Source organism: Pygocentrus nattereri, chromosome 6 (genome assembly GCF_015220715.1).
Source record: "Pygocentrus nattereri isolate fPygNat1 chromosome 6, fPygNat1.pri, whole genome shotgun sequence".
In the NCBI taxonomy this organism is placed as follows: domain Eukaryota; kingdom Metazoa; phylum Chordata; class Actinopteri; order Characiformes; family Serrasalmidae; genus Pygocentrus; species Pygocentrus nattereri.
In genome coordinates this window covers 31,549,590-31,562,948 of record NC_051216.1, presented here as the reverse complement: position 1 = coordinate 31,562,948, position 13,359 = coordinate 31,549,590, and the positions used below count along the sequence as shown (strand labels likewise).

Here is a 13,359-nt window from a genome sequence, read left to right as displayed (position 1 = left end):
TCACTACTCAGCTTTCTGCAGATACCGCATGAAAGATGAAGGCATCTGCAGGAGGAGAGAAGATAAATAGAGTATAAAAATGTGGAAGAGATTAAGAGAGGTAATAGCGGTAAAGCTAAATATTCAGAGGTGAGATAAGCGAGAGAGATATCTGAAGTGGAACTGAGTGAGAGTGAGAGTTGCACATTATAGGAACGGAAGTTATTTGAGCTGCGAGCTGAGATGTTTTGAGACTTAAAGCGATGATTCAGGCAAAAATCAACTTTTACTTCAGATGTGGTCCATCAGTAAAGACATGTGGTGTCTGAAGTGTACTGTTTTTAGTTTTGCACTGGAGCTATGAGGCTAATGTGGCTAATGGAAGCCTACACCTCTCCGATAAGCACTGGGCAAACTACAGGAATCGTCACATGTGCCTTGAAATGAGCTGTTTAGTAATCCCAAATATAGATTTGTTCATGTGGTTTGTGATGCTGTGTGATATATGGTGTATTCCTCATCATCGTCGTTAATCGCTTAATCCAGATAGGGTCGCGGTAGCAGTTGGGAGAGCAGAGAATCCCAGATGACCCTGTCTCCCGCAACTTCCTCCAGCTTATTCCCAGGGATCCTAATCCCTCCAGCGGGTCCTAGGACAACCCTGGGGTCTTATCCCGGTAGGCCGTGCCTGGTACACCCCCACCGGGAGGTGTCCAGGGGGCATCCGAATCAGATGCCCGAACCACCTCAGCTGGCTTCTCTCAATGCGGAGGAGTAGCGGCTCTACTCCGAGCTCCACCTGGATGGCTGAGCTCCTCACCCTATCAGATAGAGTGTAGCCTGCCACACCTGCGAAGAAAGCTCATTTCTGCTGCTTGTATTCGAAATCTCGTTCTTTCGTTCATTCTTTTGCCTTATGGCTCAGCTCCCTCTTCACCACTACAGTCCGGTACTGTGATCACATTACTGCTGCTGCCTGTCCCGGCCTGTGGCTGATCTCACAATCCCTCTTCCCATTGCTGAACCAGACCCCGAGATACTTAAACTCCTCCAGCTGGGGAAAGTCCTTTCCCCTTACCTGGAGTGGGCATGCCATATATAGTGTATTTGATTTTATCTATTTAAAAAAAAAAAAGGTCATAAATAACATTTCTAATTGAGTTTCAAAACCATGCTTGATATTCTGCTACTATGGTCGTTGGCTATGCAAGTTGCACCTTTGTCTGTCTTTCTAAATTACAGAATATGATTCGGTGTCATATAAGATTCTCTGTTTGAGATTACTTAACCACTAGATGTGGTTTCAGTCAAGTGTTACGATTGTCAGGCAGTTTGCACAATAATTGGCTATAAGCTTTGGTTACTTATTACACTGTCCAAGCGTTTGTTGACACCTGCTCCTCCAGAATTTCTTTTGAAATCAATGGTATTAATAGGTTTTTGGGGAGTTTGTCCCCCATTTTTGCAGTAACAGCCTCTACTCTTCTGGGAAGACTTTACACCTGATGCCTGAAACATTGCTGTGAGGATTTGCTTGAATTCAGTCACAAGAGCATTAGTGAGGTCAACTACAGATGTTGGATGTTAGTTCTGGATGAAAATCTCCACTCCAATTCATACCCAGATGTATTGGATGGAGCTCCATCACTCCAGAAAACACAGTTCTGCTGCTCAACAGCTCAATGCTGGGAGCTCTGTACCCCTCTAACTAAGGCTTGGCATTGGGCATGGTGGCCTCATACTCATGTGCAGCTGCTCCAGAGCCTCTGGTGATGCTTGGTAGGATACTTGTTGTGTGCCTCTGCAGGAGAATCCCCCCAACAACAAGAAATGCAAGAGCATTATAAAAAATGTTTTGGAAATCCAGTTTTGTTATATTTGCAGTTTTACTGTTCGGTAATGTTGTGCTTCTTAATCAAATACAATGTAAAAACTGATAGATGTGATCACATTAGAAGATAATTCACTTCACATTAAATACATTCTTCCCTAAGTTAAGGCATAGTTCTCTTCTAATCCTCTTTCAACACTTCCGCAAAAGTCAGATTCGTCTGCTTGTGGGGGTTTGAAGCATAACCCATGTTACAAAATTTTCTTCCAAATGTTGGGTGCAGTTACACATTCTCACTAGAGAGGTCTCAAAATTCCTAAATCCTACAGAGTATTGCTTTAAAGGGGCTGAATCATGGAAAAACCCATTTTCCTCACTTTTTTTGAAAGTTTGATGCAGTCTGTAAGCATGCAGCAAAATATGTTATCACTCCAGAGTCCATTAAGTCTGCATCTGGATATTTAACTGTAAAAACAGCCCATTTTGAGTTAAAAGTTTCTGTGATGGGATAAAATACAAGAAAACAGGGCCCTGATTTAGTTTAGAGCATAGTGGGGCGAATTTCACAAATTTATAAATAAAAAAGAGTTGTGGAGCACAGGCTTGAACGTCTGCGAGTATTTACTTGAACTTTTTCAATGGAAAGCCTTAATGTGAGCGGACAGGCTCTAGTTGGGTTGGTATGGAGTGACCCATTAGCCACTAGTCATTAGCTACATTAGCCTCTTTGCTCCAGTGTGAAACTAAAGAAGCTCAAAGTTCAAACACCAAACAGCTGATCGACTACTATTGATGAGGGAAATTGCATTTATTTTGTCAAATTTAATTTGAACTGTTCTTTAAAATTGTCAAGAAAGAGGAAATGTTTTCAGTTAGCTAGGGAATGCACATGGGAGAGGCTGATCTTGGGAAGGAGGGAGGGAGAGGGAGGGGGAGGGAGGGAGAGGGAGGGGGAGGGAGGGAGAGAGAGGGAGGGAGGGAGAGGGAGGGAGAGGGAGGGAGGGAGGGAGGGAGAGAGAGGGAGGGAGGGAGAGGGAGGGAGAGAGAGGGAGGGAGGGAGGGAGGGAGAGAGAGGGAGGGAGGGAGAGGGAGGGAGAGAGAGGGAGGGGGAGGGAGGGAGGGAGGGAGGGAGGGAGGGAGGGAGAGAGAGAGGGAGGGAGGGAGGGAGGGAGAGAGAGGGAGGGAGAGAGAGAGGGAGGGAGGGAGGGAGAGAGAGGGAGGGAGGGAGGGAGAGAGAGGGAGGGAGGGAGAGAGAGGGAGGGAGAGAGAGAGGGAGGGAGGGAGGGAGAGAGAGGGAGGGAGAGAGAGGGAGGGAGAGAGAGAGGGAGGGAGGGAGGGAGGGAGAGAGAGAGAGGGAGGGAGGGAGGGAGGGAGAGAGAGGGAGGGAGAGAGAGGGAGGGAGGGAGAGAGAGGGAGGGAGAGAGAGAGGGAGGGAGGGAGGGAGAGAGAGGGAGGGAGAGAGAGAGGGAGGGAGGGAGGGAGAGAGAGGGAGGGAGAGAGAGGGAAGGAGGGAGGGAGAGAGGGAGGGAGGGAGGGAGGGAGAGAGAGGGAGGGAGAGAGAGGGAAGGAGGGAGGGAGGGAGAGAGAGGGAAGGAGGGAGGGAGGGAGGGAGGGAGAGAGAAGGAGAGGAGAAGAGAGAGGCACTGTCAGGTACAAGCTGCTGAATTCCAGCCTGATCTTGGCCTTGACGCCACTTTTGCCTTCCAAGGACAGCTCAGGCTGCAGCAAATTCTCTCAGGACAGCAGTGCATCAGTCAAGATGGTGAGAAGTGAGAAATACTTATGATGCCAGTTTGTGACTTGCGTGTGCTTGGCTGTTTTCCTATATGAAATGAAAGCTGTTCTCACTTTTACTTCATGGTCTGCAGTGTTTGGAAAGTGTAGTAGAAACATGTACATAGTGTTGTCTGTTGTGATTAAAAGGGAATTCCACTGATTCGTCGAATTTTCTCTCTAATTCAGTCGTGGAGATGTAAACAAAATCATTGACAGTGGTTTGATGTGAAATTTTTCATTGCATTGCAACATTTACAGACTTGATGTACTTTTCAGTGGTGGTGAAACCAGTAGTCATAATGTCTGGAATGCAAATATATCAGTTTTGTTTACTATTCAAAAAACAGTGAACCTTCACATGTCTTCTGAGTTTTTATATGGGATGTTGATAATGGTAAAAGTGATAAATCTGAAAAACTAAGTCCTTCATGTACAATTCCAATGAAGTTGGGACGTTGTGTAAAACATAAATAAAAACAGAATACAATGATTTGCAAATCCTTTTCAACCTATATTCAATTGAATACATTACAAAGACAAGATATTTAATGTTCAAACAAACTTTATTGTTTTTTGCAAATATTCGCTCATTTTGAATTTGATGCCTGCAACATGTTCCAAAGAAGTTGGAACAGGGGCAACAAAAGACTGGGAAAGTTGAGGAATGCTCAAAAAACACCTGTTTGGAACATTCCACAGGTGAACAGGTTAATTGGAAACAGGTGAGTGTCATGATTGGGTATAAAGGGAGCATCCCTGAAAGGCTCAGTCGTTCACAAGCAAGGATGGGGCGAGGTTCACCACTTTGTGAACAACTGCGTGAGCAAATAGTCCAACAGTTTAAGAACAACGTTTCTCAATGTGCAATTACAAGGAATTTAGGGATTTCATCATCAGTGAACACAGTTCGTCGCTCCATCTACAAGTGCAAGTTAAAACTCTGCCATGCAAAGCGAAAGCCAGATATCAACACCCAGAAACACTGCCGGCTTCTCTGGGCCCGAGCTCATCTGAGATGGACTGACGCAAAGTGGAAAAGTGTCCTGTGGTCTGACGAGTCCACTTTTTAAATTGTTTTTGGAAATCATGGACGTCGTGTCCTCCGGGCCAAAGAGGAAACGGACTGTCTGGATTGTTATCAGCGCAAAGTTCAAAAGCCAGCATCTCTGATGGTGTGGGGTTGTGTTAGTGCCCATGGCATGGGTAACGTGCACATCTATGAAGGCACCATTAATGCTGAAAGGTACATACAGGTTTTGGAGCAACATATGCTGCCATCCAAGCAACGTCTTTTTCAGGGACGTCCTGCTTATTTCAGCAAGACAATGCCAAGCCACATTCTGCACGTGTTACAACAGCGTGGCTTCATAGTAAAAGAGTGCGGGTACTAGACTGGCCTGCCTGCAGTCCTGACCTGTCTCCCATTGAAAATGTGTGGCGCATTATGAAGCACAAAATACGACAACGGAGACCCCGGACTGTTGAGCAACTGAAGTTGTACAACAAGCAAGAATGGAAAGAATTCCACCTACAAGGCTTCAACAATTAGTGACCTCAGTTTCCAAACGCTTATTGAGTGTTGTTAAAAGGAATGGTGATGTAACACAGTGGTAAACATGCCCCTGTCCCAACTTCTTTGGAACGTGTTACAGGCATCAAATTCAAAATGAGTGAATATTTGCAAAAAACAATAAAGTTTATCCGTTTGAACATTAAATATCTTGTCTTTGTAGTGTATTCAATTGAATATAGGTAGAAAAGAATTTGCAAGTCATCATATTCTGTTGTTATTTTTGTTTTACACAACGTCCCAACTTCATTGGAATTGGGGTTGTAGCTCTCCAGCATGATTAAATAAAAACTATCTGTTTTACATCAAAATCTTAACAAAAAATACTGTAAAATAGTTTGTCAAACATCAGGCAGCAAAATCACAACAATTTCATAAAATGATTTTCTGTGAGGGAATTTTGGGGGTTTTTAAACTCCATCTGGTTCACCACCACTGTGGACATTTTTCACTGGTTCACCACAACTGTGGACATTTTCTGCAAGTTTCTCTAGAGAGGAGCTTTCACATCAAATCTTTTTTCATTCCCCTTTTTAATTGTTGCACTGAACAGACCTGTTCAGAATTTTGTTTTCAAAATGTCAAACTTATGCAAAGTAACATACGCATAAATATACAGTACAAGCTAATGTACCATTATGGAAATGATCAAACACCAGTTCATTTTAGAAATGTGAAAACATTTTAGAAGGTTTTTAAAATCGCACTGCTACAGTGGCATTGTGCCAGTATCAATCCGGTATATCAGATTAGGTTTTAAATGAGAGGTGCATTCACAGCTTTGTTACACCCAGAGATCCAAACAATCTGCATTCAGTCTTTGACTCTATTGGGCAGATGGCTGTGCTGTTGCCGGTGCCAGGCTGTACAGGTTGTTGTCACATGGAGGTCCATGTGGACACATTACTGCTGACACAAAACCAGGCTTTTAAATGGTGTTGGGTCTGGTGGTGGAGCAGATGGGATTAGAGCACAGAGGCTAACTCATGGCCTGCTCATTAGCAGTGAACAAGGGCTGTCCAGCTCTGTGTGGGTTTAATTGTGGTGAACTACTGTGATCCCTCAGACTGACAGAAATGCTAACAGACTTCAGGATGTGTAGTCTTTGATTGGAGTCTTCAACAGTGACCTTTCGCTCTGTGAATCTGGATTCCTTGAGTTACTGGATATTTTTATTGTGTGTCTGAACCTGCATGTAAATTCATGTGTGGTTGGTTGCCTCTGTGTTTGAGGCTTGAAAAAAGATGTGCTTACAAAGCATGTGCTTGCAAAAAGTTCTTTATCACAAACACAAATATTAGGGGAGCACAGGGCCCAAGCTTACACAGAGTAAAATGTAACTGATTTTTAATGCTGTTAAACAGGTTAAAGTAAGACATGCCTTCTTATATTGTCAAAGCAACCTCATCTGTGAATTTTGGCAGCAGTTGGACAGATGCTTCTCGAGATTCTTCCCAAAGGCTACTTTTGCACCATAAGTAACTTCTTTTCTTAGAAATGTTTTTATGTACTACCTTCTTGGTTCCTGCATGCATACATATCTGTGAAGATGGTTCATCTAAAACATTAAACAAAGCGTGGCTGTTACAGATTTAAAAAATATAAATACAATATTAAGGAAAAATACAAACTCACCCCTAAACTATGTATTTTGTGTGGTCAAAGTATATGAAAGCTGTGTTTTTAAAAGAAGTTTTAGCAGTTGCCCCTCAAAACCACCACTTTCCTCATCTCTGAATGTTCATCACTCTCTTCTAGCTGGGACAGGGCTTTGTGTGTAATTCTAAGAAGCTGTGAAGGAGTTTAAGAGTGAAGAAACTAAGTAGGTCTGTATTACAAACCAAGTCACAAGTTTCCTGTTCATGACTGGTTCAGCACTGAGGAAGCTGAGCTGAGAATAGAGCAAGAGATAAGAGTCCATATGTGATGTTTTGTGACCGCTAATATTACACCACGATTTTTCGACTGATGCATCACTTTGCATCAGTTCATTTTGCAGTGCTAGTATATATGCATAATCTGTCACTGTTTTCCCATCAGGCCTTACTCCAGACTCATGATGTGGTGGCACATGAAGTGTATAGTGATGAGGCACTGAGGGTCACGCCCCCGCCCACCTCGCCCTACCTGAACGGAGACTCACCGGAGAGCACCAACGGAGACATGGACCTGGAGAACGTCACACGAGTACGCTTGGTGCAGTTCCAGAAGAACACAGACGAGCCTATGGTATGTATACTATAAACAAAAAATATCACTAAAGAACAACTACATCCACCCAGGTATAGACTTATCTGCTTTTATAACCATTACATGTTGTCATACTTTTGCGGTAACACAGTAGGAAGTTTTGTATCCTCTCTACATTGTAATCTGTTAAATAATATTTTTATCAGTAGCATTTAATCAACACTTACAGAAACAAAATTTTGGTATCAAATAAAACTGTAAAATGCACTCCATACACTTTGCTCAGACTACCCAACAATATAAGTATGCTGTAGCACAGGCTGCAAATCAATAGACTCCCACTGAAAAAAAAGAAAAACATGTTTACTATAGCAAGAAAATTACTTTTATGATTGCCCAATTATGAAGAAAGCTTTTTTCATATTTTGCATTTTACTTTTGTTCCGCAGTTCCTTTTACTACCGTTACAATGAGAAGTGACGTAGGTCTGTATCGTTGGGTATTTTGCCAGAGGAAGACTACATAATGATAAAGAAGTGAATGAAAACCACCCATTCAGAACTTCTATAATGTGTTATACCCCAAAAACAAAAACACTGAAGTTCAGAAATCAGACTTTAATGTGAAATAACATAAAATTGACTTCAAAAATAATTTTGGCATTACAGGCACACGAAAAGCATAGAGTATTATCACCTCAGCATCAGCATTAAATAAGAACACACTACTGGCATCTTTGCCCCCTGGAACCAGAAAACCAACAGCCTCCAAAACAGCAACCTTCACTTCCTAATATGCAGTCACACTGACAATGCAAAAACAGTAGCAAGCAACATTATCTGCAGGGAGAAACCTTGACAGGATGCAGAGACCTCATCCTCTTTGGGGCAACACTGGAAAATGCATAAGAAGTTTTGTGTATGTGCATTAATTATTACAGTGATTTCACACATATCAGTTTGCATGAAAATCAATAATGAGAAAAAAATTACCTGAGTGATTGGGGTCTCCCATGACTTCCTTCAATAAGCTGTACCTGGGTTAACAAAGATTCAATACATCAGAACATGAACCAAACAAAACATTTTCATATATAGTTGTATACAAACATCCATGGTCAAAGTACATGTTTTGTTGGTTTTCAGTGTGAAAATAAGTTAACATATCCTCTACAGGGAACACACTTTCAAATTTTAGTGCTGAATTTCTGTTTATGTGCTGAGTTGTGCTAGTTACAGAAAATATCAGATGTGCCCTAAGTTTTGCACAGGTGACCTTTTTGTGTTCTCTGTACATCATGTGTACTTATTTTCACTCATGTCACGTCAACACAACATGGAATTTGTCTAGTAGTGCCTTACCTTTTACCTTTACATTTACCTATGTAGACAGTATTAAACTGTGTAAGGTCTAAACCACCAGATGATTCCACGTTTTTGCTCTAATCTAGTGCGTCTGGGATAGAACAAAAATGTGGAACTGTCAGGTTTCAAGGGCTTGTGTTTGGTTGAAGCAAAAATCTGGACCGTCTCTGGGTCGCCAGTGACCAGTTTGAGAAGCACTGGTCTAAATCACTTGCTCAGGTAGAAAATTCACAAAATGTTTCTTCTCTTGCTCTCATTCTAGCTCTTTTACTTTCTTTCTCCTTCCTCATATGCCACCACATCTCTCTCTGCACTAGACTTGATATCCTGTGGTAAGGTTTCTGACTGATGCTAATTTCAGATGGTGTTATCTTGCTGTGTTGGGTTGAGACATGCACTCTAATCATACACACAAACACATACTGAAACTGCATTGCTATAACTGCGCAGCCTTCTCTTTGCAGGGTATCACACTGAAGATGAATGACCTGAACCACTGCATCGTGGCCAGAATAATGCACGGTGGCATGATACATAGACAAGGTACATTGCAAATCTACCACTCCAGCCCCTTATGCCTTTAACACTATACACCTCATCATATGAGTGAATGAACAACATGACAGACTTCAAAATCACACCACTTTTGTCCCTCCTGTGCTGTGTTCCCCAACAGACCTCTTTACTAGCCCAGTGACACCACATTTCCACATTCCTACAGCCTGTCTCACTGCTGTTACAGAGCTAATACAAGCCCCCCGAAGTTGGCATTAATATGACACTGACGCACTCAGCGCACATTTGAGATACACACTGTCATTCATCAGCTCTATTCAAATCTGCACTCACTTAAAGCATTTAGGATGTTATTTGCCATGTGGTGATGTGTTCTGTAGTGCTGTATTGTATCCCTTAGCATAATTTACTCAGATATGTCATACAACTATTGGAAATCCCTCATCTCACGAGTCGCAAGTCACCCATCTTTTATATTGTGATGATGATTTGAATACAGCTAACAACGTTCTATGATTGACACTTACTATTATCTCTGTGCTGTAGTAAGATCATTCAAAAAAGGTTTTGGGGATACTTTGCATTTTGTTGCCAAGTGGCAACAGCATGACATAAAGGAACAAGAGCCTGCAAGCGCGTATAATGGGAATTATACAATACACTGCCATCAGACATTTAGACATTCATTAATTCAGCAAAAGAAGGAATGAAAGAATGAATGAAGGATTGAGGGAAAGAAGGAAGTGTCAGGTGGCAATTTGGTTTTTTTTTTTTGGTTTTTTTTCTTTTCATTTATGTAAAACCCACAGCATGCAAACTAGTTTCATTTATGAAAAACAAATTGTAACTCACTCAGGTTTCATTGTTTCATTACTATCTTGAAGTAGCTGTTTATAAATATTGAATATATAAACCACAAGAGGGTAGTTTGTTTGTGATAAAAGGACAGAAGTATAAAGAAGTACTGAAAGTGACAGAGAGGCATATGATCTGTAAAAAAACATTTGTCATGTTCAACATAAAGCCTTCAGGTTCCCAGTAGAATCAGAAAAAATGTTAGAAGAAAGTGATTGTTGCCATTTGGAAACACCATGCACTAAAGGGTAAAAATGTGTCTGGCGTCTTATACGTAGCACTGTCAGACTTCCTGCTGCTTTGGCCCAGTGCCATTAGCCAATTAGCATAAAAGAAAAGTATGTAAGTATCCACACAAACACGCTTTTAATCTTCACACCTTCAGAACACGTTGTCATCAGGGGACTTTCCTAGGTTTCAAACTGGACAAAGTCTCACTCTAGAGATTCTTCTGCAGCGCTGATGTAGGAAGTAGACATGTTTACAGTAGACATATGTACACACTTAGAAATGGTGGTTCTTCAAGGGTTCTTTAGTAAAGAAAATGGTTCCATAGCATCTATACCAGAAGCAGTAACATTCATAGAACATTCATAGATTCTGTGATTTATGGGTTCTTTGCATCTTGAAAGATTTCTTCAGATTGACGGAGAATGTGCTGTAGGTGGTTAAATGTAGAGTCTGTAGAAAAGGGTTCTATGTATCATTAAAAAGGTTCTTTTATTGTTACAATGTCAGGCTTGTTACAATAGAAGAAGCCTTTTTGGTGATTATAGAGTACCCTTTTCAAACAGGTTCTATATGGAACCATCTACAGCACATTTTCCATCAATCTGAAGAAATCCTCCATTATGCAAGAAAGCTTTAATCATGAAAAAGGCTTTTTGAATATTCATGGTGCCAATGTACCATGCCCCTTGATCTTTGGTTTCGGTCATGTCACACATGGTGCAGTCTGCAGCACAGCTGAGAGATTTTTCTGCATGTTCTCACTGATAAATGTCTCTCTTTTCCATTAATCAGGCACGTTGCATGTTGGAGATGAGATCCGGGAAATCAACGGCATAAGCGTAGCTAATCAGACGGTGGAGCAGCTCCAGAAAATGCTTGTGAGTGTGAAGCATGTAACATTTCACTGGGAATCCATCTTTTTCTATGACATGGTTATCAGATTGATGTAATCTGAAGTGTGAAATGAATTGTGCTGAATTTAGACTGCTGAGATTGATGGGCTAGGCTAATTGTTAAGTATAATACTTAATAAATTAGCAAGTTATTATCAATACAATTGTCAATTTGTTATGCATTTGACACACTTAATCATCATATAATCACAATCATTTAAACATATATAATCACTTCATTAATTCTACAGTAACATTCAGTTTTAGATTGACAGGTTCAAACCTGCACTTGTTTTTTTATTACAATGTCAAGAAACAACACACACACAAAGAAATTTAAAAGATGTTTTTCTTTCCACAAAACACAAGACTGTACACACTGTACATAACTCTTCATCAAATTCAAATCATAATAAATATCCACTTCTCTCACAAATGTGGGAACACTTTGAAAGTTCAGAATTCACACTAATGACAGATTTTGAAAGAATTAAACAAAGTATTAGAAAGATTGTTTCAAGGCATATACAATCATATGCAAAAGTTTGAATACCAAACCAGTCAAATTACATGTTTTTTTGTTCTAAGTGAAATAAGTATTTAAAAAAAAATACAATAGGATGTGCCATGACATTTACACAGGCCACTTTTTATATTTGTTTTTTCCCTCAATATGTTAAATTCAGCAAATAAACAATAACTGTGCATAAAAATTAAACTTGGAATTTAAACATTTGCATATTAAAATTGAGGGTTTAAAAAGTGTTCTCTTTTGATTTGTGCTATGTATTTTGACTCCTCAGCGAGAGATGAGAGGCAGCATTACCTTTAAGATTGTGCCAAGTTACCGGACGCAACAGTCATCCTGCGAGGTAAAGGCCACAATGGCCCTAACTTTGGGCTACCAACCTCTCCCTCTTTCTCTTTGATGGGCGATTGGCCTGGTTTTGGTACGGGGGGGATGGACCTGCTGTGGGTACTCTGCGTGTGACTAACTGCCTGCGTGGTGGCTGTGTGTTTAACGCTTTCTCCCCGAGATGCTCTGTCATGCAGGGCTTGCCTCACATGCTTCTGCACACCAATTTCACAACCAAGATACCGGAACCCACCCCCTGAGTCAGCCCCATGCAGCTACCAGCAGCAATCGACACCATGTTCTCTGTAATTTAGTGCATAAGATGTTTAATAAGAACTAGTTTTTCGTACCTTTCCCCACTTCACACATTTGTTTCAAAAAATACTCCAGCGTTTATCAACCTAACCTCCCTGTGCCTCATCAATTGTGTGTGGTTGAATAACATAGACTGACTAAAAGAACAGAAAGCCTAGGAGTGGTCTTTGAACTAGGTAAAGGTAGTCAGCCATCTAACGCCCCAGTCTGCCAAGGGCATCATGCCATAAATTACAACCCCATTACCAAAAAAGTTTTGGCACTTTGCAAAATGTAAATAAAAACAGAATGCAGTGATATGCAAATCATTTAAATTCTATACTGAATTAAAAATAGTACAAAGACAACAATGTTGATACTGAGAAATTGTTTTTTGATATATACACATTTTCAATTTTATGTTAGCCACACATTCCAAAAAATGTTGAACAGGGATATGTTTACCACTGTGGTGCATCACTTCTTTTAGCAGCACTTTGTAAGCGTTTGGCTTATGCCATAGTTTAGAGAGTGAAATGTTTTCCCATTATTGCTTGATTTTTGATTTCAGCTGCTAATCAGTTCTGGGTCTGGGTCAGTTCTTTGTCATATTTTTCATTTCATAATGAGTTCAGTCCCAGAGAAGGTGGCAACGTTTCTGGATCCTGTTTATATGTGGTTTCTTCTTTGCATAGTGGAGTTTTAAGTTAGTGGATTCAGTGATGAACTGTGTTCACAGACAGTGGTTTTTAGTGGTGCTTCTTAGCCCATGCAGTGATTTCCACTACAGAATCATGTCTGTTTTTAATACAGTGTTGCTTGAGGGCCTGAGGGTCACAGCCAGCCAGTACTGGTTTCTGGCCTTGTCCATTGCATATAGATTTCTGCAGACTCTCTGAATTGTTTAAAGATAATGTATAATTTGGGGCAGTCGTGGGCTGGAGGTTAGGGAACTGGCCCTGTGACTGGAAGGTTGCCAGTTCGATCCCCAGTGCTGACAGTCC

General features: G+C 41.1%; 1 protein-coding gene across 14 annotated transcripts in view; it reads left to right on the top strand.

Annotated features, from left to right (window-relative positions):
• The window catches only part of caska (calcium/calmodulin-dependent serine protein kinase a), a 291,499-nt gene that overhangs the window by 249,550 nt on the left and 28,590 nt on the right, over positions 1-13,359 (top strand). For all 14 annotated transcript variants that reach the window (XM_037539390.1, XM_037539386.1, XM_037539396.1 and 11 more), the window contains 4 exons: positions 7,197-7,385; positions 9,175-9,253; positions 11,105-11,190; positions 12,009-12,077. In XM_037539390.1, coding sequence (XP_037395287.1) covers positions 7,197-7,385; positions 9,175-9,253; positions 11,105-11,190; positions 12,009-12,077 — 423 coding nt within the window. The remainder of the gene's footprint in view (positions 1-7,196; positions 7,386-9,174; positions 9,254-11,104; positions 11,191-12,008; positions 12,078-13,359) is intronic.